This window comes from Salvelinus alpinus, chromosome 4 (genome assembly GCF_045679555.1).
Source record: "Salvelinus alpinus chromosome 4, SLU_Salpinus.1, whole genome shotgun sequence".
In the NCBI taxonomy this organism is placed as follows: Eukaryota; Metazoa; Chordata; class Actinopteri; order Salmoniformes; family Salmonidae; genus Salvelinus; species Salvelinus alpinus.
The window spans coordinates 80,331,221-80,356,307 of NC_092089.1; the positions used below are offsets into that span (position 1 = coordinate 80,331,221).

At 43.4% G+C, this 25,087-nt stretch overlaps 1 protein-coding gene across 3 annotated transcripts in view; it reads right to left on the minus strand.

Moving 5' to 3' along the window:
• diaph2 (diaphanous-related formin 2) overlaps nt 1–25,087 on the minus strand; it is a 708,741-nt gene that overhangs the window by 618,437 nt on the left and 65,217 nt on the right. For all 3 annotated transcript variants that reach the window (XM_071399170.1, XM_071399171.1, XM_071399169.1), the window contains one exon: nt 22,215–22,235. In XM_071399170.1, the coding sequence (XP_071255271.1) occupies nt 22,215–22,235 (21 nt within the window). The remainder of the gene's footprint in view (nt 1–22,214; nt 22,236–25,087) is intronic.

Genomic DNA, 25,087 nt, shown 5'->3' on the forward strand with positions numbered 1-25,087 from the left:
ACTCTCTCTCGCTCTCCCTCGTTCATATACACTCCCTCGTTCATATACTCACTCGCTCTCCCTCGCTCATATACTCTCTCTCGCTCTCCCTCGTTCATATACTCTCTCTCGCTCTCCCTCGTTCATATACACTCACTCGCTCTCCCTCCCTCGTTCATATACACTCACTCGCTCTCCCTCGTTCATATACTCGCTCTCCCTCGTTCATATACTCGCTCTCCCTCGTTCATATACTCGCTCTCCCTCGTTCATATACTCGCACTCCCTTGCTCATATTAATTCTCTCTCTCCCTCTCTTATACTCTCTCATTAATTTACTCTCTATCACCCTCCCTCCCTCTCTTGTTCCTACACCCCCCCTCCCTCTCCCCCTCCCGTTCCTATACTCTCTCTCCCTCTCATTCATTTACTCTCCATCACCCTCCCTCCCTGTCTTGTTCCTATACACCCACCTCTCTCCCTCTCCCCCCCTCTCCTATACTCTCACCCTCTCATTCCTATACTCTATCACCCTCCCTCTCTGTCTTGTTCCTATACACCCCCCCTCCCGTTTCTATACACCCCCCTCCCTCTCCCCCTCCCGTTCCTATACTCTCTCTCCCTCTCATTCATTTACTCTCCATCACCCTCCCTCCCTGTCTTGTTCCTATACACCCACCTCCCTCCCTCTCCCCCCCTCTCCTATACTCTCTCACCCTCTCATTCCTATACTCTATCACCCTCCCTCTCTGTCTTGTTCCTATACACCCCCCCTCCCGTTTCTATACTCTCTCTCCCTCTCATTCATTTACTCTCCATCACCCTCCCTCCCTCTCTTGTTCCTATACACCCCCTCCCTCTCCCCCTCCCGTTCCTATACTCTCTCTCTCTCATTCATTTACTCTCCATCACCCTCCCTCCCTGTCTTGTTCATATACACCCACCTCCCTCCCTCTCCTACTCTCTCTCCCTCTCATTCATATACTCGATCACCCTCCCTCTCTGTCTTGTTCCTATACACCCCCCCTCCCGTTTCTATACTCTCTCTCCCTCTCATTAATTTACTCTCTATCACTCTCCCTCCCTCTCTTGTTCTAATACACCCCCCCTCCCTCTCTCCCTCTCATTCATTTACTCTCTATCACCCTCCCTCCCTCCCTCTTGTTCCTACACCCCCCCCTCTCTCTCCCTCTCATTCATTTACTCTCTATCACCCTCCCTCCCTCGTTCCTATACACCCCCCCCCCTCTCCCCCTCCCGTTCCTATACTCTTTCTCCCTCTCATTCATTTACTCTCCATCACCCTCCCTCCCTCCCTCTCTCGTTCCTACACACCCACCTCCCTCTCCCAAGAGGTGGAAATGTTGTATTCCTGTGCATATCAAACCATCAGACTGTTTACCCAGCTGTGTGTGAATTATATAAACCTCACCCTGCATGCCCTCAGATATCAACAATAAATCATCACGCACACACACCTTGTGTGGACACAATTTATAACCATTCAAAATCCTATTTTCCCTAACCCCTAAACCTAACCCTTAACCCTAAAACTATCCGTATCTCCTAACCCTAAACATAATTCTAACCCTAAAGTAATTCTAACCTTAACACTAAACCCCCTAGAAATAGCATTTGACCTTGTGGGGACAAAAAATGTCCCCAGTTAGTCAAAGTTTTGTTTGTTGACTATTCCCCACAATTATAGTTAAACCCATCCGCCAAATGCAATCTCTCTTTCAGAAAAAGAGAAAGCTTAATTTTCCTATTTCCATTAATGAAATGTAAAGGGAGTGGGTGGATAGACAGAAAAACAGATGATTATCCGGTGCCGTTTTTGCCACCCCGTAAATGGATTGTACAGTCAGTCTCCTGTACCTTGGAGAACTTGTCTGCTCTTTCAGGTGAAACAAAGCGAGGGGCTATTCCACAGTGTATCAATCAGTGTGGCAGAGTTTTGAAGATGCATACAACGAGCTGGGGCTGATCAGCAGTTTTTAACAAATCCTGGGGGTCAGCAAAAATGATACTCAGCTACTCGGCTCCTCTTTCCTCCCCAACCATGCAGAAAGGCACAAGGCCCCATTGATAGACCTGGCCATCTGTTTGCTATTTACATCATTCCATTTTCCATATCAATACATAATATAATAATATTCATATCTCCACTGAGATGATACATCCTGAACAGCATGAAGAGGACCTCTACTAATTATGCAAGGGTTTTATTCATTATAATATAGTGGGCTTGTTGGAGGTGTTTCAGAGGGTTAATCACATTAGCATGTTTTGCATAAGTAAATACAGAGAATGTGTTACACTTACTAAATAATATTTAAAATAATATTTAAAATTAGGACTAATCTAGTAACTTTGAGAGCATTAACAGTGAGACTCCTACCAACATAAGCAAATGCACAGCTTTGCAATTATCTGAATGAATTGGTGCAAACACAGTTTCCATGAGTGGTGTGCATCATATAAAATAGATAACACAAAAATGTATTTACTTATATAACCTGATAACGTCAAATCATATAGCATAACATTGACAGATGTTTGACAGATGACACAAACAACGTAATTCAAGAAACGTAAGAGGTTGTTTGTGTTCGTCGAGTCAATAAAAATATGAACAATTAGAAAATATATGAATAAATATGAAACGTATGAAGCCTTGCTCGATACTTGATTAGATTACATCTGTGTGACATGATGCCATTGAGAGAAGGAGCCATCAAATTATACCACTCTAACAAAAGAGCACAAGACGGGCTAGACAATAGCACGTCAATAACACGTTCATCAGTATTGGACTAATTCTTACTTCATTGTAAGGTCAAACAACACCTTGGCTGTCCTCTCTCTCACCGGCTATCCAGCCTTCGACGCACAACTACTGTTCACTCACCAATATTTGCGCCGCAATCAAATGTGAGCCAGAGAAGTCATTCTCAGTGGGGGAAGCAAATGAAAAAGGAATTAGAATGATTGAACTAGAACACTTGAAGAGACTTGTGTTAAACCATGCATGGCGGATGGCGCCCGGGCGCCCAAAGTGAGGGCATCATCTTTAATCGGAGGGTAATTTATTGACTCCCACTTATACCACACAGTAATATGAGTGATCAAGGCCCCCATCCGTAAAAATGCAATAACCCAGGAAGTGTTTTGTGAACAAAAGAAAATAACAAGGCCCACACATCATTATGTTGCCTTCATTAGAATGGCTCCAAATAGGGCCTTGGTTCATAATCCATTAGGATGGCTCCAAATGGGGCCTCGGTTCATAATCCATTAGGATGGCTCCAAATGGGGCCTCGGTTCATAATCCATTAGGATGGCTCCAAATGGGGCCTCGGTTCATAATCCATTAGGATGGCTTCAAATGGGGCCTCGGTTCATAATCCATTAGGATGGCTCCAAATGGGGCCTCGGTTCATAATCCATTAGGATGGCTCCAAATGGGTCCTCGGTTCATAAGACATTAGGATGGCTCCAAATGGGGCCTCGGTTCATAATCCATTAGGATGGCTCCAAATGGGGCCTCGGTTCATAAGACATTAGGATGGCTCCAAATGGGTCCTCGGTTCATAAGACATTAGGATGGCTCCAAATGGGTCCTCGGTTCATAAGACATTAGGATGGCTCCAAATGGGGCCTCGGTTCATAAGCCATTAGGATGGCTCCAACTGGTGGGGTGGATGGATGGGGGAGCCACAATGGCTGCTAAATAGGGACCGGGGTTCAAGTTGTGATTAAGCATGTCAAACATCGAGACAATAAAGTAGCTGACACTTCATCACATGGCTATTTTCAATGATAGAAAACTAAGGCTACGTCCCAAATGACACCTTATTCCCTATAGAGTGCACTACTTTCGACCAGAGCTTTATAGGACTAGGGTGCCATTAGTGATCCACCCATTAGGACTTGGCACACTGTTCTAGCTAATTCTCTATTGCCATGTCTAATGTGGGGACTTGGAGGAATCCATCCGTGTACAGACATCACCAGCCCGTGGTTTGATGCTCTTCGTATAGATTAAGTCATTAGAGATCTGTCCAATGTCATCACTCTAAAAAGGAAACACAGCCCTGTTTCCCCTCTATACAGATCTAGGATCAGCTTCCCTCTATCCTCACCTTAACCATAAGTGAGTGTCGTCACAAGAGGAGCCATACACATCTAACTACAGTAGAGTGTCTTCACAAGAGGAGACATACACATCTAACTACAGTTGAGTGTCGTCACGAGGAGCCATACACATCTAACTACAGTAGTGTCTTCACAAGAGGATACATACACATCTAACTACAGTCGAGTGTCGTCACGAGGAGCCATACACATCTAACTACAGTAGAGTGTCGTCACAAGAGGAGACATACACATCTAACTACAGTAGTGTCGTCACAAGAGGAGACATACACATCTAACTACAGTAGTGTCGTCACAAGAGGAGCCATACACATCTAACTACAGTAGTGTCGTCACAAGAGGAGACATACACATCTAACTACAGTAGTGTCGTCACAAGAGGAGACATACACATCTAACTACAGTAGTGTCGTCACAAGAGGAGCCATACACATCTAACTACAGTAGAGTGTCGTCACAAGAGGAGCCATACACATCTAACTACAGTAGAGTGTCGTCACAAGAGGAGACATACACATCTAACTAAAGTAGAGTGTCGTCACAAGAGGAGCCATACACATCTAACTACAGTAGAGTGTCGTCACAAGAGGAGACATACACATCTAACTACAGTAGAGTGTCGTCACAAGAGGAGACATACACATCTAACTACAGTAGTGTCGTCACAAGAGGAGACATACACATCTAACTACAGTAGAGTGTCGTCACAAGAGGAGCCATACACATCTAACTACAGTAGAGTGTCGTCACAAGAGGAGCCATACACATCTAACTACAGTTGAGTGTCGTCACAAGAGAAGCCATACACATCTAACTACAGTAGTGTCGTCACAAGAGGAGACATACACATCTAACTACAGTAGTGTCGTCACAAGAGGAGCCATACACATCTAACTACAGTAGTGTCGTCACAAGAGGAGCCATACACATCTAACTACAGTCGAGTGTCGTCACAAGAGGAGCCATACACATCTAACTACAGTAGAGTGTCGTCACAAGAGAAGCCATACACATCTAACTACAGTAGAGTGTCGTCACAAGAGGAGCCATACACATCTAACTACAGTAGTGTCGTCACAAGAGGAGCCATACATATCTAACTACAGTAGAGTGTCGTCACAAGAGGAGCCATACACATCTAACTACAGTAGAGTGTCGTCACAAGAGGAGCCATACACATCTAACTACAGTAGAGTGTCGTCACAAGAGGAGCCATACACATCTAACTACAGTCGAGTGTCGTCACAAGAGGAGACATACACATCTAACTACAGTAGAGTGTATTGTGGTGCAGCAGGTACCACCTACAGTGATGTAAGGGAATGTCTGCCTTGAAAGGATTAGATACGCTGCAGTGTGTTGAGAGGGAGGACAATGCCAGAGCAATAGGCAAGTCCACCTCTCTCTGTCACTGTCTTTTTCTCTATCACTCAGTGTCTGTCTGTCTATGTGTGCTCGGTGTTAAGACACTAGGGCTGGCAAAACCTCCTCTGACCAACGTCTACAGAGATAGAAGCAGACCTAGACCAAAACCGAGAGAGACAGAGATATATATATAGAGAGAGAGAGAGAGCGCGAGAGAGAGAGAAGGAGAATGATTGAGTGATGGAAAGTGATAGAGAGCAAGGCAGAACACACACACAGTACTCAAATCGCACAGACCAAAAGTCAGGGATGAATTAAACGTCATCGTAGTGGTACAAATAAAGCCGTTCAGACAGCACAAATACTATGATCATTATTTTAATGGATACATTTCTCTCTCTAACTGGTAGGCTTACATATGTAAACACAGACACACACAGTACCACACATCTCGCTCCTATACAGCTTCGTCGGAAAATCAAACTTTTCATACAGTGAGGGAAAAAAGTATTTGATCCCCTGCTGATTTTGTACGTTTGCCCACTGACAAAGACATGATCCGTCTATAATTTTAATGGTAGGTTTATTTGAACAGTGAGAGACAGAATAACAACAAAAAAATCCAGAAAAATGCATGTCAAAAAAGTTATAAATTGATTTGCATTTTAATGAGGGAAATAAGTATTTGACCCCCTCTGCAAAACATGACTTAGTACTTGGTGGCAAAACCCTTGTTGGCAATCACAGAGGTCAGACGTTTCTTGTAGTTGGCCACCAGGTTTGCACACATCTCAGGAGAGATTTTGTCCCACTCCTCTTTGCAGATCTTCTCCAAGTCATTAAGGTTTCGAGGCTGACGTTTGGCAAATCGAACCTTCAGCTCCCTCAACAGATTTTCTATGGGATTAAGGTCTGGAGACTGGCTAGGCCACTCCAGGACCTTAATGTGCTTCTTCTTGAGCCACTCCTTTGTTGCCTTGGCTGTGTGTTTTGGGTCATTGTCATGTTGGAATACCCATCCACGACCCATTTTCAATGCCCTGGCTGAGTGAAGGAGGTTCTCACCCAAGATTTGATGGTACATGGCCCCGTCCATCGTCCCTTTGATGCGGTGAAGTTGTCCTGTCCCCTTAGCAGAAAAACACCCCCAAAGCATAATGTTTCCACCTCCATGTTTGACGGTGGGGATGGTGTTCTTGGGGTCATAGGCAGCATTCCTCCTCCTCCAAACACGGCGAGTTGAGTTGATGCCAAAGAGCTCCATTTTGGTCTCATCTGACCACAACATTTTCACCCAGTTGTCCTCTGAATCATTCAGATGTTCATTGGCAAACTTCAGACGGGCATATATATGTGCTTTCTTGAGCAGGGGGACCTTAAGGGCGCTGCAGGATTTCAGTCCTTCACGGCGTAGTGTGTTACCAATTGTTTTCTTGGTGACTATGGTCCCAGCTGCCTTGAGATCATTGACAAGATCCTCCCGTGTAGTTCTGGGCTGATTCCTCACCGTTCTCATGATCATTGCAACTCCACGAGGTGAGATCTTGCATGGAGCCCCAGGCCAAGGGAGATTGACAGTTCTTTTGTGTTTCTTCAATTTGCGAATAATCGCACCAACTGTTGTCACATTCTCACCAAGCTGCTTCGCGATGGTCTTGTAGCCCATTCCAGCCTTGTGTAGGTCTATAATCTTGTCCCTGACATCATTGGAGAGCTCTTTGGTCTTGGCCATGGTGGAGAGTTTGGAATCTGATTGATTGATTGCTTCTGTGGACAGGTATCTTTTATACAGGTAAGAAACTGAGATTAGGAGCACTCCCTTTAAGAGTGTGCTCCTAATCTCAGCTCGTTATCTGTATAAATGACACCTGGGAGCCAGAAATCTTTCTGATTGAGAGGGGGTCAAATACTTATTTCCCTCATTAAAATGCAAATCATTTTATAACATTTTTGACATGTGTTTTTCTGGATTTTTTTGTTGTTATTCTGTCTCTCACTGTTCAAATAAACCTACCATTAAAATTATAGACTGATCATTTCTTTGTCAGTGGGCAAACTTACAAAATCAGCAGGGGATCAAATACTTTTTTCCCTCACTGTAAGTGTCATAAACACAGTCATTGATAGAGCGAACGAGGCCTTCGCTTCAGCGAGGGTACATGTGTAGAGAAAGGGAGACATTCTCTTTCCATCTCCATTCAATTCCTTTAACAAGCGAGAACCATTTGGACAAGGACACCAGCCAACAACACTGACACGCCCACCACCGCAATTCATGGGAGGGAAAATGTGCACAAAATGTGCTTAACGATGACCAACTCTGAATGTTGTGTGCAAATACAATGATGGCACATTCACCCATAAACTGGCTCCATTCAGAGTTAGCATTAGCATGACTAATTTTACAGAGTCACTCCACTGATCACAACCCTCTCCCCCTACCTCGCTAACATTCCAGACAGTGATTATGAGGTAAATGACAGCCATACCTAACCTGTCTCAGCAAACATATGGACATATGGACCCCTGAAACCAGGGGTGTTGAACCAATCACCCCCCCACCCCCAAAAAAAGCCATTAGGATGATCAATTCCATTCTAATGAGATAAAATCTGGAACAAAGGCCCCTAATAGCAGACAGATGCTGAGTGAAGTGGGATAATTAGGGTTGGGTTCAGAGATGCTGACTAATGCAGGCGACGGCCATTTTGGAACGCGCAATCAACCTCTAAAACAAAACACTCTGAATATTTCATATCTATTCTATTAATTATAACAGAGTAATATCAGTAACAGCTGTGGGTGAGTGCAGAGTGTGAGTAAACGTGGATGCCATAGAGAGATAGAGAGCGACTACTCTTGTGTCAAGGTTTGTTATGATAAATGCTTATTGAGCAGCCCCGAAATTGGTAAATTAAGGGGGGGAAATCTGCTTTAAGGTAACCTTTTAGCTTATTAAATAAGGTATAAATCATCTTTTGAAACGAGAGGCATTCACGGCTTTTAATGAGTGTGTGTGAGTTCATGAGTGTGTGTATGTCAGGGAGAGAGAGCGATAAGGATGCGCTTTGATTTATGGACATACTGTGCATTCAGAAAGTATTCATACCCCTTGATTTATTCCACATTTTGTTGTGTTACAGCCTGAATTCAAAATGGATTAAATATTTTTTAAATCTCACGCATCTACACACTATACCCCATAATGACAGAGTGAAAAAAATAGTTTTTTGCTAATGTATTGAAAATTAAATACAGAAATACCCAACTTCCATAAATGTTCACATGCCAGTGTCAATACTTTGGTAGCAATTACAGCTGTGAGTCTTTCTGGGTAAGTCTGTAAGAGCTTTCCACACCTGGATTGGCAACTTTTGCCCATTATTCTTTCTAAATTCTTCAAGCTCTGTTAAATTGGTTGTTGGTCAGAGAAAGATTCAGGTCTTGCCATAGATTTCCATAGATTTCAAAACTAGAAATCGGTCACTCAGGAATATTGACCGTCTTCTTAGTAAGCAACTCCAATGTAGATTTGGCCTTGTGTTTTAGGTCATTGTCCTGTCTGGTGGAAGACTGAACCAGGTTTACCTCTAGGATTTTGCCTGCACATAGCTCCATTCCGTTTCTTCTTTATCTTGAAAAACTCCCCAGTCCTTAACGATTACAAACATACCCATAACATGATGCAACCACGACTATGTTTGAAAATATGGAGGGTGGTACTCAGTAATGAATTGTGTTGGATTTGTCCCAAACATAACACTTTGTATTCAGGACAAAAAGTGAATTGCTTTGTCAAATGTTTTGCAGTATTACTTTAGTGCCTTGTTGCAAACAGGATGCATGTTTTAGAATATTTTTATTCTGTAAAGGCTTTCTTCTTTTCATTCTGTCAATTAGGTTAGCACACACCATCTCCAGCGCCGCATCACTTTCCATAGCCCACGCACGTTTTTGATTAGATTTTTCCATTGTGTTAATGATGGCGGATTGATTGATTTCCATGTTTTTAGTATACGTTCTTTCAAGATGAGTGATGAAAAGAGAATCGTCCAACCCATCGGGTATTTCACTACACCCCCATATGCCAATATCTTTAAATATGCAGACAGACGGATTAAAAGTAATTTTACATTGTAATACTTCTGACAGACAACTTTCTAGCTCTGCCCACAAATTCTGGACTTTATAGCATTCCCAAAAAGCATGTATTATTGAGTAGTTGTTAGTTTTACACTTGAGACATGACTCTGCCATTGTGCTGTAGGATTTATTAATTTTGTCTCTTGTATTATACATTCTATACATTAGTTTATACTGGATGAAGTGTACATTTTTGTTAACTGTAATTTCATTCAAAGTCTGCTTTCTTTTTACCCATCTACCAATAGGTGCCCTTCTTTGCGAGGCATTGATAAACCTCCCTAGTCTTTGTGGTTGAATCTGTGTTTCACTGCTCGACTGAGGGACCATACAGATAACTGTATGTGTGGGGTACAGAGATGAGGTAGTCATTCAAAAATCATGTTAAACACTATTATTGCACATAATGTGAGTCCATGCAACTTATTATGTGCCTTGTTAAGCAATGTTTTACTCCTTATTTAGGCTTGCCACAACAAAGGGGTTGAATACTTATTGACTAAATATATCTCAGCTTTTCATTTGTAATGAATTTGTACAAATTAAAAAATTAAAAATTCCACTGACATTATTGGGTATTGTGTGTAGGCCAGTGACAAAAAAGCTACATTTATTCCATGTTATGTTCAGGCTGTAACACAACAACTTGTGGAATAAGTCAAGGGGTGTTAATACTTTCTGAAGGCACTGTACATACTGAATACTTACCATTCAGATATTCATGTGATATAGTGCCCATAGTGTACCCTTGTGTGCCGCACATCTTTCAAGCCTATGCACCACTGATTAGAAAAGCTAAACAAAAGTAGAGAATCACCTCCCAAAAGGCTATGCGAGCGCCAGACAGTTAAGGCCTAAGCATACAAAAAAGAAGAACAGAGGATAGGTGGCAGAACACCTAGGTAATTCACTGGATATACAAGTCTTTGGTAATCATTAATACATATAATTACCCTGAACAAAGAGAGTAGTGTGGTAAGAGAAACCCCATTAATTATATTAAATACGAATACGGAGAAGAAATCAACCTCATTTTCTCTCTCTCTCACTCTCAAATTCATCCTTTTCAATTTTGATACAAGTATGCTTTTCTTCTCTCACACAACAGAGGTAATGTTCCCTTGCTTTCATGTTCTAGTCTTTTATCATGATTTGACAGAACACAACATCTCAATTCACCTGTGAGAGCATAGCACGCCTATCCCTACTCAGACACTCAGCAGCGAAGGTAGAGGTCATATTGACTAGACTTTACCACAACTATCTTCATTACAACTACCCATCAACATGATGTGTAACCTACGCTGCTTAGCCCAGATTTTCTTTCACACTTTTGCCATATTATGTATTTTTGGTCGAGTATACAAATACGGAAAACAGTTTCAGTCATTCACTAACTTTGCTCTTATTCCTGGAAATCAGGCTCCCTTGAGAGGTACTTCTGTTTAAAGTGGGAGGTATCTGAATACCAAAAGAGATGCATTAGCATAGAATAGACAGTTTGGGGAATAGGAGGAAATAGAATCAAGTTTGACTGCAGCGGCAGACAATGGCAGATACAGTGGCACGCTATTCCACAGAGAACGCGACAACGTTGGTAAAGAAGCCTCCCAACTAACAGTAATTGGTTTTAAAATAATAGAATTCATTAACATTATGGAGGCTTGTTCAGAAATGCAAACAGAGAGGAAAAACATTTCTCTAGAGGCCTGGGCTGAACTGCTTAACTAAAACCATGGGGAGATGAAAGGAGCTATTCTAATGACAAATTTAGAACCCTCTTAAGTTAGTTTCTATCAGAAGCATTCGAGATGTTGCCGAGCATAATAGCATCAAGAGTTCTCTTTCATTTGTTGTACTAACTACATTAAAAAAAATACAAAATAAAATGTATGTAGTTTCTTGGAGAAATGCATTCCCATCCCTGACACTGAGCTCGCAAAGGACTTACAAACAGCACAATACAGCATGGTTGGCAGGTGAGGGGATAGAGTTGAGAAAAGTCTGAGAGGGGCAGACTAAAAGCACACTGCATATGAAAGTTCATTAGGTACCAATGCTTCGATGAGTCCACAGATCATCTACATTGTCTTCGGTGCTATCTACCAAACGGCCTTCTCTTGCATTGCAGAGTTAATGTCGACTGAAAACACACTTATTGCGAGAGTTAATTAGGTAACAGTGATTTAGATGTGTACAAAGATCATTTAAAATTGTCTTCTGTCCCATCTACTAAATTACCTTCTCTTGCATTGCAGAATCTCTTTCATTCCAGTTCAACACCCGCAGGTCTGAAGTCAGCCAAACATTCTGGCAAATAGGCTTCTACTAGCCTTAGAAAAAACCATCATCTCCAAAAGACCACTCAGGACATAAAGAGACAAACATCTCTCACTGTGATTAAATGTCCATTCACCTGCTGAGTCTATATCCCATCAAGGACATGGCCATTTCAGGAAACACTGTACACCTACCATCAAATAACCCTCTGGGCGATATTCACTAATTGCTTCCCATTCAAAAAATATGCTTTATATGTTTATTTTACACCAACTAGTAGAGTATTATGACGGCCCTATTCTGTCTGTCAAGCATTGACCGAGTCCGAGAGAAACAAGAAGGCAATTTTTGTGTTTTTCCAAACAGTTTTTTTTTTAAACTTATATTCCATTTGGCACACACACCTGAAGAAAACAGGACTGCCATATGGCCATGTTTAAAAAATTGATGTGGCGTGTTTGTGGCCAGCACCTGAGCCGAGGGGGCTTGGGCGGTTGAGGCGGGGGGAGCTTTGTTGATGTCGTATGACACACGACGACTGAGGAGAGACACACGACGACTGAGGAGAGACACACGACGACTGAGGAGAGACACACGACATCAACAAGCCGCTGTCAGGCTATGCCAGCTTTACCTACCCACCTACCGCACGATTCTACTACTCACTAAACCAGGAGCCTCAAAACCCAAATACAGACAGTTGAATGGAGGGATGGATAGATAGAGAAATGAGAGTTTGAGTAATGCAGCTTGGTGACACAAACAAGCCCCTACCTACCACACGTCTCCACTACACTGTGTGGCTTGGAATCAGTCCTGTTTCAGTTACCTCAATACTCAAACACTGAGTGGAATGGACAGAGATGGATAGAGATGACAGTTTGAGTGGTGCAGCTATGTGCCCAGGACAACATACCTGTGCCCAAACACATGTATACAATGAAATGGATAGATGGTTGGTGATAGAGAGATGAGAATTTGAGTTGTGCAACTATGGGACCAGTGAGGAGTGTTTCTTCTTAATTCATTACACCGATGCACAGATAAATTATTCAGTTCTGATTACATAAATGTCTGGTCAATATGTGGGGCCTTGTCAATAACAGGCGAGGTTGTGCTACCTTGAGCTTACTCACTGTCGTGCCATTGTGTCTAAGTCTTAACAGCAAAAGCAGAGAAGACCACATCTGTATGCAATGTCAGAGGCCATCTTGGTTGTGGAGTTGGTTGTAAAAAATATATATATATTTTTTTCCCAACTGCAAAGTGATGCTGAAAGTATGGATTGGTGGAAGACGGATCCATTTGAATGCTTTGAGATGTTTCAAACGTATTCTCCTGTTTAAAGATCAGACTACTTCTTACAAAAGGCATTAGAGGAGCCAGACATGGTGTGTGTGTGTGTGTGTGTGTGTGTGTGTGTGTGTGTGTGTGTGTGTGTGTGTGTGTGGGCTGCTAGGTAGAAAGAAACCTATTAGGTCAATTCCATAGCAACACTGGCTTTTTCCCTTCTACTTCCCTTTTGCACCAAAGTGCATGGAGCGTTCAACAGACTTCTACTGCCATCTTGTTGCAGTCTCCAGTACTGCACCCCAGAGAGAGACAACGCTGTTGATGCTGCTGCTGCAATCTGACCAACATCACCGTCAAAACCCTAATGTGAATAAATGCCTAATGACAGTGTTCATAGCAATGGGGCGCAATACAGACAATACATTGTCTGCATGTGTACAGAGACAGAGGCCAATGTGGAAGTATCTGTGTCATAAATATCTCTAGGGACAAAACAGTGTCCTGTTTGTTCTTGGTAAGTACGCCTCAAAGTTATGCGGAAGGGTGGACCCTCAGCTCTCCAAGCTCTCTCTCAGGCTCTCTCTCTAGGCGGACGACACAAAGGGTGAAGTCGTAAAACTTGAAAGCTGCCATTTTAACCTGGCGATCCATCTCTCTCGGGCGCCCTTAAAGTGGAAAACTGCAAAGGCAGACAATAATATAACGGCGAGTCCCAGCCTTGATCATATCACCGATCATTACAGCCAGGCAACCGGGAAACCGTCTGGGAATCAGTGGTGTTGATGAGGCGATTACTTACTTCCTGTGCAGCCGAGTATGACAGCAGTTGAGTGTGTTGGAAGAGACTGAAAGGGAGAAGGCACACCTTGTTAGATATGGGATTTGGGATTTGCTGAGTGGGCTAATTGACTGCGGCATGGGCAAATAAGGGGGGCTCCCCAAAGAGTTGGGTGGGCTTACTAGAGGGTGATTATGGTATATCAGTATAGCCCAGAAATGACCCAATATCCTTATGACTCCTTATGAACCGATGCCTCTGGGTCAGTGAGCGAGACAAACAATGACAGAGATGCTCTGGGCTGATGGAAAGTAACTACTCCAGATGGAAAGTAACTACTCCTGATGGAAAGTAACTACTCCTGATGGAAAGTAACTACTCCTGATGGAAAGTAACTACTCCAGATGGAAAGTAACTACTCCAGATGGAAAGTAACTACTCCAGATGGAAAGTAACTACTTCAGATGGAAAGTAACTACTCCTGATGGAAAGTATCCACCTCCTCCTCCAGGAAACTGTCTGGTCAGTGGTGAAATCAACAGATGTTTTGAACCTGTGCCCAGTGCGTGCGCGCACACACACACACACACACACACACACTCCCATGACCGCTGCCCGCGGTCGAAGGCAAAGCCACATATGCTCCGCCATACTGGAGTCGTACTGCGTTTGGCATGGGCATCAGAGAATCACAGGAGGGGATGGAGTCAAACAAGGTTAGGGAAAGGACTACTCATAGTCATCACACACTGACACACAGACTGACATATCCACACACACACACACACACACACACACACAGAGAGACAGGCAACATGATAGACCGAAAGAGACATCTCTAACAATCACCCACCGCATTTAGAAAAAAACACCCCCGTAACCCAAAACAAATAACTTTGTAAATATAAACATATGCAGCGGGGGAGGGAAGGAACCAATCCTTTCAAGAACAAATAAAGAAAATCAAGGCATCGACTGAATCGAGCCGGTCTACGCGACCATTAAAAGTGAAGGGATACACCGAATTTCACAGCTGCGTGAACAGTTAAAGCAGATGCGGCCGGGGATGCGGTGGTGAAATCGCATAGAGGCGGGTTGTAAAAATATGTCATAAAGTTTATGGAGCCTAATGCAGCCTGCAGGAGCACCCTGTGGAGCTGGTGGTGCCGTGGAGTGTGTTAGAAAGAGCCGTGGGGGGAGATGAGCCACTGAGCGCGTAGGCAGTGCTCACCCAGCCCCATTACTGACAGCCCCAATATCACACACACACACACACACAGAGGAACACTGACGCACAGAGGAAGACACACAGGCAAGCAGACACACACATGCACACACAGAGGAAGACACACAGGCAAGCAGACACACACACACTCTTTCTCTCTCTGCCCCCCCCCCCCCTGGCTCTTTCTCTCCATCACACTCTCTCTTCCTCCCTCTCCTCCTTAATACCCAAATCTGAGAGGATGTGTTCCAGTCATGATGGAGCTGCAGGGCAAATGACAGTGCTACTTACACACAGGACATCAAAACACACACACACACTGGTAGTGTTGCAGTCACTGTGCTTCCAATATCAGCACACTATGTCCATTTCAGACACCCTTTTATGTTCCCTTCAAAATAAAGACATCCCCTCTCTACCTTTAAAAAGAGACGTATGTAGTATAATCCAATGGTGAGGAGAGGTGAGAAGGAGGGGAGAGAAGGGGAGAGGTGAGGAGGGGAGGGATGGGGTGGGAAGAGGAGAGGTGGGGAGAGGTGAGGAGAGTAGAGGTGAGGTCAGGAGGGGCGAGGAGAGATGAGGTGAGGAGGGATGAGGTAAGGAGGGGAGGGAAGGTAGGGGAGGTGAGAAGGGCAGGGAAGGACAAAGGGGAGAGGAGCGGAGGAGAGGAGAGGTGAGGTGAGGAGGGGAGGGGAGGTGAGGGGAGGGTAGAGGAGAGGAGAGGAGAGGAGAGGAGAGGAGAGGAGAGGTGAGGAGAGGAGAGCAGAGGAGAGGACAGGGGAGAGGAGGGGAGAGGAGAGGGGGAGAGGAGGGGAGGTGAGAAGGGGAGGAGAAAAAATAGAATCACATTTGAAAGAGAAGACAAAAGAAGGGAGGGACTTGTTTTCATTTCCTCCACAGTGGTAGTTGAAGAGAGTGTTGACTCCCACGAGTTACACTGCTACAGCTCAAAATCATGTTCTATATGTGTTGCACTTTACCTTCTCCCACAGTTAAACACATCACATGGCAAAGGTGGGCGTTTGAAGACAGGAGGATTTCAGGTGAATCTAGTGAAAGGTTAGCCAAACCTAGCATGGAAAATAATCTAGGAGAAACGCTGCCAAGAAGTTGCATACAATACTATAGTAATACTGTAGTAGTTCGTAATATACAACATTGTTTGGGTTTTGTTCAGTTGAAACATCCAACTTGGAATGACAGAACAGCTACAAAGCCATGTAGACAAGAGAGGTAGTTAATAGCATGTCTCGTCAAGAGGCAGAATGCCAACTCCTGCACAATGCTGCTTAATTCGATTCATGAGCACCTATATTTAAATCCCTTTGCTTTTGCGAAGCCAATATGCTGCTCGCCGAATTCTAACAGACTCAACAGACGTATAACAATACCTGAATTGTCTCCAAGTCTCTGAATTGTCTAAAGAATGAATCAAATCAGATACACTTGACATTTCTGAATTAGAGTTGGACTGAAAGGCATTACAATTGTATGCAAAAAGGTGTCGGCACACCAAGTTACTATATTGAAGTATTAATAAAAGGGCTCGGGGGATGAGCGAAGGGACAAATGAAAATTAATATTGTTTTACTGTCAATCAGCGCTGAGCCCTGGGAAACTTGAATACGACTGATGGCCTAGCACACAACACAAGACTCAATATAGGCTTAACGTGCTGCATTGGTGATGTCAATCACACTTATAGCATGGAATCATAGGCTTCTAGACAGTACAATATGGCTTGAAGACGATACAACAGATGTGATCTTAGTAATGAGTGAAAAGAGAGGAAGCACGTCTTGATCCCATTAGAGCAGCCACTGACTCTTTGTGACTAGATATTATTAGGAAATGATATCACGCCAACAGGTAAATATAAAAGGTCTGGGTAATATACCTCCAATGTAATCATCCAAACTCATCTCGAAGACATCAATGTGTTTGAGTAATGGTAAAAGCAATGGTTTGACACTGCCCAAAATCTACAAACTTACCAAAAAAAGCAGAGAAGGATGGTTTGGCACTCCAGAAATCACTTGAATTCTCTTTTTAGTCAACTTTAAATGTCATCCAAACAAAGTCTCCGCAAGGCCACTGTCTCTCAAATACACATCACATTTAAAAAGCCTTTTCAGAGCACTTTTCGTTGATCTAAATGTTAAACTGGAGTCCATACTTGTTGTGTGCATGCGGGGACATTCTCCGTTGATTCAGGTTTTCATTGAGTCTTTCAAAGCACCAAGGACATGTGCCCCATCAAATCTGCTTGAGGGTCCAAACAGTTTAATAGCCTATCTGAAACAAAAATAAGCATTTTCAGATGTATGGGGCTTGGAAGAAAGAGGGGATGAGAGAGTGTAGCCTTGGTTTAATTCAGATTAAATTTTTACAAAAGGCCCTCCAAAAACTATTGGCGCTGGTAGCAAGGAAGAGTAGCAAGTGAAAGAGGAGGCAGCAGTGGATGCTCTCTCTCTCCCTCTCTCTCTCTCTCTCTCTCTCTCTCTCTCTCTCCCTCCCTCTCTCCCCTTGAGGCATTTAAACAGCAGCCACAATGAGCAAAAGTGCATTAGGTGAAGAAAAGCCTTGGAGTGCGTGCGGCGCTTAATACGACGTTGGCCAATGAAACGAGTGGAACAGACAACACATATGCCAAGGTTATTAATTTGCCTGGGAATACAGCCTTCCTCTGCAATACACAGAAACAAAGAGGCGTAATCGGGAGAGAAAAATTAAATCATCTCGGCTTAAATGAGAATTGTTCTAAGTGCTTATCCTCAACATTGGAACAAAAGATGCTGGAGAGCGTCGGCAATGAATTGTTGGGCCTTCTCTATGTTCCATGGTAACTACCTCAATGTTTCTGAGAGGTCTCAATAAACAGATACCGTGAGTCCTCAACTAGAGGAAAATTCATCTAATACCATTTCATTAAAATGTTAAAGGATTCAAGTTCATAGAAAATTTGTCATCTGTCACATTGTATAATACACTCAGCCAATGCTAGATGTTCTCACCTCAAACTTCACATAAGTGGATCATTGTTTCTGCAACAGCTTTAAATATGCTGTAAGGAATATTTTGAATGTTCTGTTCTTCCTACATTCTTTGAATGTCCTTCTCCTCCTTGTGAAGACTGTAGAGGCTCTACTTTGGGGGGAAAACAAACTTTTCCCTCCAATCACTTCAAAGCTCTATTCTGTCACTTAACTGTTGTAGTGCTCCTTGGGGAGGCCTTGTCAGCCGATACATACAGCGCATTTCACACCACAAAAAGCGGTCATTCTTAAAAATCTCTCTCTACTATTTTATACAAGTAAAGAGGTTAGGCCAGCGTCCCAGGGGTGAGCCAGATCTAATTCATTTTTCAAACAACAACCTTTGTCCACTATTCTGGCACACATGATTCTCTGAAATGGAGTCAGATATCACCAATCCAACAGACTCCTCCAGTCCCCGAGGTCTGAGGTGTTTCAGGCGCCCTCCACTCCCCCTCAACATCTCTCCCCCACTCTCACCCCTTGACATATTGTAGGCTGGCCAGTATGTTACCATGGAAACAGGCTCTGTCTCAGGGACGGCCAGTCATGTGGTCAGATCAGCCCATACAGGTCAGAGCGGGTAACCCCTTAAAACCTCTCTCTACAGTAACAGCAGCCCTGCCCCCCCTGCGTGTAACTGGTGGTTTATTGAAGTACCGAGGCAGCTCGCACTAACGCACCACAGGACCCATGACACACTGTTGTTCCAAATGTGGCAGTTGAGTGGTGACGTAAATCACCCTTGTTTTAAAAGGAGAACTATAACCAGCCTATCTATCTGCATTTCTGGTTTGTTTGCAGGCATCTTGGCAGTCAGCTACTTTGTAGTCCTCATCTTCCCCCACTAGCTTGATCAACAAGGCTGATGACACAGACTCAGCAGCGGTGGCGGTGAATGTGGACATGCTGGCCAGACTGAATTGGAGGCAATTCACACTGCGATATACATCTTGATATTTTTTCTCTAAATAAACTGTGTTGTAAAATACACAGCATGTAAAACAGTAAGCAATAATCAAATTCATTCAGAGCTTGGTAAGTTATACCTAGGCTGAACATGCCTTCCACAACCATAAGATCCATTAATAAAAATAGTTGTACCTGCTTCTTTTTGTTGCAATAATCACTGATCTGGTTTTCAGGTCTGTCTATATAAATGCCCTTTTTGTTACAAATTTACCCAGAACCATGCACAATGCACATTCACTAAGAATATGGCAGGCATTATAGAAAAAGAACACAGGTCTCATAAACAATCTCTCAAGCACACATGCTAGTGAGTAGCCAGCTAATATTCATGTTTCAAGTCTAGCCAACTTGGATCTAGGTATAATTTCACAAGCTCTGAATTCAGCGAACAAGGCAAAACAGTTGAATTGTTATGAACACAACCTTCTGTCCATTTCCAACTATTTGAACAGCATGCTAGCCTGTCCACTTTGCTCAGGTGTTGAAATAAAGTGGCCTACCATATTTCTCAGAATGAGAACGAGTTGCCAATTCCTTAAATAAAATGTTTTATGCTTATTGCACATTTATAAAACACAGACTATACAGCTAGTATAACAATCTTTACTTGACTAAAATGCTGCTAGTGATAAGTGGTACCGTAATGCGGGCGCGACAAACTGAGCATTACATTTCCATAATGAATGTTCATTGGTACATCCATTATAGTAATGTCTGCTCTGCTTGAAGTTTGAGGAGTTGAAACATAAACAGGGTATGGTTGGAAAGGTTCACTTCTCTATTACAGCATAATAATATCTCTCTTGGTTGGACCCAAGAAACATGAGCATCTCGTCATTATACAGTATACAGATCTCTGGTGTAAATGGGAAGGCGCACAGCACAGAAGGAGCAAATGAGTGGAGACCAAAAACACATGAGAACAAAGGTACATAAACGCTCATAAAAACGAAAAATATAAAAAAGCTTGATTCTGCGATACAGGCATTTGGAATGTCTCAATTTTTTATTTTTTATTAATTCAAATTATTTTGATTTACCGCCCAGCCCTACTTCAGTTCTCCCACCACCACGACTGCACAGCTCTGGGACGGTTCCCTACAGACCTCACAGTACCTTCAGTTCCCACACCACCACAACTGCACAGCTCAAGGAAAGCTCACTTGGAGGCCCTGCGCTGACAGCGTGAAGATTTTGAGTCCGCCAGGCCGAGCCGAAGCTAACCGTAGTCACGCCGTGCTAACTGAGTTAAACGTCTCACTTGACTGGTACTTTAGGTTCTGAGTGGAGCTTTTAGACTGACAGCTTCCTCAGTGTTAGCTTTTTGTTAGCCCGATACACGGGCACGGATGTGTGATTCTGACGGAGGGAGAGGTTAGAGAGGACGCAAAATGTTACTAGCACACTGAGTTTGGAGAAGCTTCCGTGGCAATCTTTCAGACGGTTCCATACTTCAAAGTAGACCTCTGCTCTCGGATCAACAGTTCTGATACACCTCTGAACCCTGTTCCTGCTGATCAAGAAGACAATACATCTTGGTTCATAACAACGTCTGAAGAAATCTACTTACTCAGCAGAAATAACCCAGCGCAAAATAACAGTTTGGCAAAGAAACTAAACACAAAACATCTGTCTGTAGAGCGAGTCAAACAGTGGAAAGGTTTGTCTGGGCCCATCAGTAGAGCACAGACCAGGCACCCTACTCACTAGGTAGTGCACTACTTTTAACCTGGTCAAAAGCAGTACATCATATAGGGAATAAGGTGCCACTAGGTCACAGCGTACTGGCTGGTTTACCTGGTCCTCGTTCCCTCTAAGCCTGTAGGCCTCCTTAATCCTGAAGGCAATAAAACACCATTCAAGGTGACAACTCACGCTAGCAAAAAGCAATAAGAGGGCTTTTTTCCCCAAAAGCTTTGCCCAAAAAAACAGGCTTGCCTCCTCACAACAGGCAATAGGGCTCCACTTTGTGATAAATTGCCAGAGCAGATCTGCAATTACCGTATTACAGTGGCAGAGAAATGAGGAAGCGTCACCAGCCCCTTGGACAGTGTATATTTATACAGATTATTGGGGTTGGGTTAGTGGGGGCTAGTGAGGGAGTGACAGCAACAACAGCTACATTTCTGAGACAGGGGTGACGTGCCTTAATGTTGTGGGATTGAGACAAGGGGTTTTCAAATGTATTGTGGTGAATACCCGGCCGCTAAATTGAAACCAACTTCAGATTTCTGGAAGGTTGAGGAAAAATGAACTTAATATATTTTCCACTCTTCAATCAGTGTGTGTGTGTGTGTGTGTGTGTGTGTGTGTGTGTGTGTGTGTGTGTGTGTGTGTAATGCAATCTAATTAAGTGATGCATTCTCTCAGTGTGCTGTCTCAAGGAAAAAATTAACACAGTGAAAGCCATTTAGATGCAAAACATTCCAATAAACAGATTAGATTGCAGATTATCATTATTTGCCTAAAAACTATTGCTCATCCCTGGTATTACAATATTTAAATGCTAATACGGGTTAGTCTACAATCCATTTAAAAAAGAGAAACGGCTTAGACCAACAAAAGGCCTCCCTTTGCAAGGCTGTATAATTTAGAAATCCCTCCTTGGAAAATCTTTTCAATTTACATGTAAGAATTGCATAAACAATTTATAGCCTTTCCAAATCACAGTCTATTAGCAATATCAATGCTGATTTTTTTGTTATTAAAGCCATAAATATGATAACCTTGCGCATTCAGGGACAAACTGCCTAGAATCTTTTGAAAGGGGAATGGAGAGTAGAGGGGAAGGGGGCAGGGAGGAGACGGGGAATGGAGAGGAGAGGGGAAGGGGGCAGGGAGGAGATGGGGAATGGAGAGGAGAGGGGAAGGGGGCAGGGAGGAGATGGGGAATGGAGAGGAGAGGGGAAGGGGGCAGGGAGGAGATGGAGAAAGGCACGAGAGGATCACGACTCACTATGCGTAATAATATAAAGGGTGTACTTACCGTGACTTTGCTCCCAGTGATCTGCATGCAGCGGTCAGCGAAGAGGAGTTAACATGCAAAAAGACAACGGCACAATCATTAGTAGGCCAAGAATTACCTGTCAACTGTAAGAGGTATCAACCGCACCTTATTCTGACATTACATAGGCTACACACACTACTAAACTCTCCTAGCTGTACCAAAAGATCATGTAAGACAGTGTCTGTTCGTTTGGCAACCAATATGGAGTGTCTAGTTCACTTGACCTCTAGTGACTCGGTCCCTATGCAGTGTTAGGGTTGATAGGGAAACGCCCTAATTGTCTTTGCGCTTGATCGATTTAGCACAGAATTAACCGCTACAACGACAGTTTGTCCATGGCTAACAAGGTTCCCAAAGCCAAAACCAATCAGCTGCCATCTGCGCTTGACTTCAGGTGTCAGACTGAGCGACTCCTCGTAGCACCTTGGAGCCCATGTAGTCAGCATGATTTCTGGAGTTTAACCTTGTTATCTGTCAATAGTGGTGGGGAATTGGAAGCGTTTTTTTCTATTACGGCGGCGGCGGCGCTGTGTCTCGCAGTGGGAGGGTGTCTGTCAGCCCAGTAAATGTATTCTAATCTGCAGCTGAACACACCTCTCTCTCGCCAGCCAGCTGCACTCCGAGAAGCACAGCGCAGTGCGCACTGATCACAGGAAGTTACAAAGTCACTGCACATCAAGTGAGGGAAAACAGTCACTATCTCTGCCTCTCTCGCTTTTCTGCATTCCTTCACTCATTCCCTTTCTCTGCAGTCCTCTTTCTCTCTGCAGTCCTCTCTTTCTCTCTGCAGTCCTCTCTCGCTGCAGTCCTCTCTTCATCTCTTATTCTTTATCTCCCTCTCTCATTATCAATCTCTCTCTGTCTTTCTCTCCCACTCTCCCATTTGACGCTCGGCTTCCCTCACCTCCATCAGCGTTTATGACGGCAATAATGTCACTTTTAACTGTGTTGCCGCTTGATCATGTGCACTGTGCTTTTCACCATAAATCCACATTTCCCCAGTCGTCCTCTGATGAATCTAGCATGTCATTGTCTAACGTTGAGGGATCATGCTGTCAGGTTATTATTGGGAGATTTGGGACTTTGAATCACATAGAGGCAGGGACAACTGGGAACTACTGCTGTCTCCAGTGTTGTTTTAACGTTGACAAGACTACACGGTGAGAACATTAAACATGTTTCTCTTCAGGCTTGCTGTTTTGGCAGCTTGACCAAAAAGAACAGACATTATCTAGAAGAAAAAATAAAGTAGATGTGTCAGGGAGGAGCTTGAGGAGGAATAGCACTGAGTGCTTACATCCATTTCCCTGCGCAAGGTAACACCTCGTTCTCGATAAAACCATGATAGAATTCCTGTCAGTTCTCAGAGGAAAAAACACGACCTAAAGCTAGTTCTAATAATAATTGAATGCTTGGTTATTGTATGCTAATGAGGACCTCTAGCGCGCCATTATAGAACAACTCCCTAGTAAACAAACTTCTGAGGGAGATGTCATCTTATCAGGAGCGGTAGTATTTATTCATATTCTCCTCTTACTGTCATTACCATTAGCATCCTTTCTCATGGTGTAGGGAAAATACAGGATTTTATTATTCACTAGACCAGATAACAGTGTGACAGGAGAAGATGAAGGCCTTGATTCTCTGACGAACTGTCAGGCTTCACTGAGAGAACGGGGTGGCACATTGGTGATTGATGATTGGTCAAATCCCTTTCAAATACCAGGATGTTGATTTCACATTGTGTTGGTACAAAGGCAGCAAAATGGCTGCTCAAAACATTTGAACTAGTTTCCCCTCAAGACCCGACCATCACACTCATCATGAAACACTGAACATGTTGAACTGGAACAGGGAAGTCATCTGCAAGGCAAAAGAGAAGTAAGCAAAGTTGATGTTTTTCCAGCACACTGGGAATAGAGGGGAAATTATTGTGTTAGCGTGAAAGGCATGCATTTGTCAGAATGAAATAAAATTACAATAAAGAGAGGGGAGAGAAAGAAAAGGCGCTTCATGCTTCGTTAATGGTCAAGGACAGCTACACTTGCTGCAACAGCTGCACTTCATATTCAAATGACCAGGGTCAACGCCAATAGAAACATTCTCCTTTAAAAAAGACATGGTGAGTGCATCCCAAATGGCACCCTATTCCCTATGTAGTGCACTACTTTTGACCAGAGCCCTAATCTTAAGTAGTGCACTACATAGGGAATATGGTGCCATTTGGGACAGACATCTTTGTTTTGTGTTGGGGGGTAATTTGAAAGGCTCCCACAGAGGCACCCTGGTAGTATATGGGAAGAGTTCTCCATCTTGCTCGGTGATAAAGTAGCGAGGCAGCAACGTATGAAAAATACAACTCTGGAGAGGAGCCATGTTGGGCGAACAAACAAACTAATAATCAACCCTGTAGTCCCATTAGCTAGCTAGTATTTTTAGCCTAATAGCTGCAGGGAAATATACTCCAGTATATCAACACGCTAATGGTCATACTGTTCATAGAAGACTGATAAAAACTATATGTTGGCTGACATACTGCATTAATAGATTTGGGGAAGAAATAATTGCAACATTATCCAGAACAATAAAGGATACTAGTTATATGTACTGAGTCTCAAAATGGGTGTTTTTCAGGCAACCAGAAAAAGCCACAGGATGTTGGGGACATATTTGTCGCTCCACCAATATTTGCACTTTAAACCTTCATTCTCAATGCAATCCGGTCTACATACTGTGCTGTACCTGAAACATAAAAGGGATAGACTGACTTACAACTTCACCTAGATGGATTTGAGGTATTGCTGGGAGAGCTGATGGAATTCTCTATTGCTCTCTCAAATTAACCCTTTCTT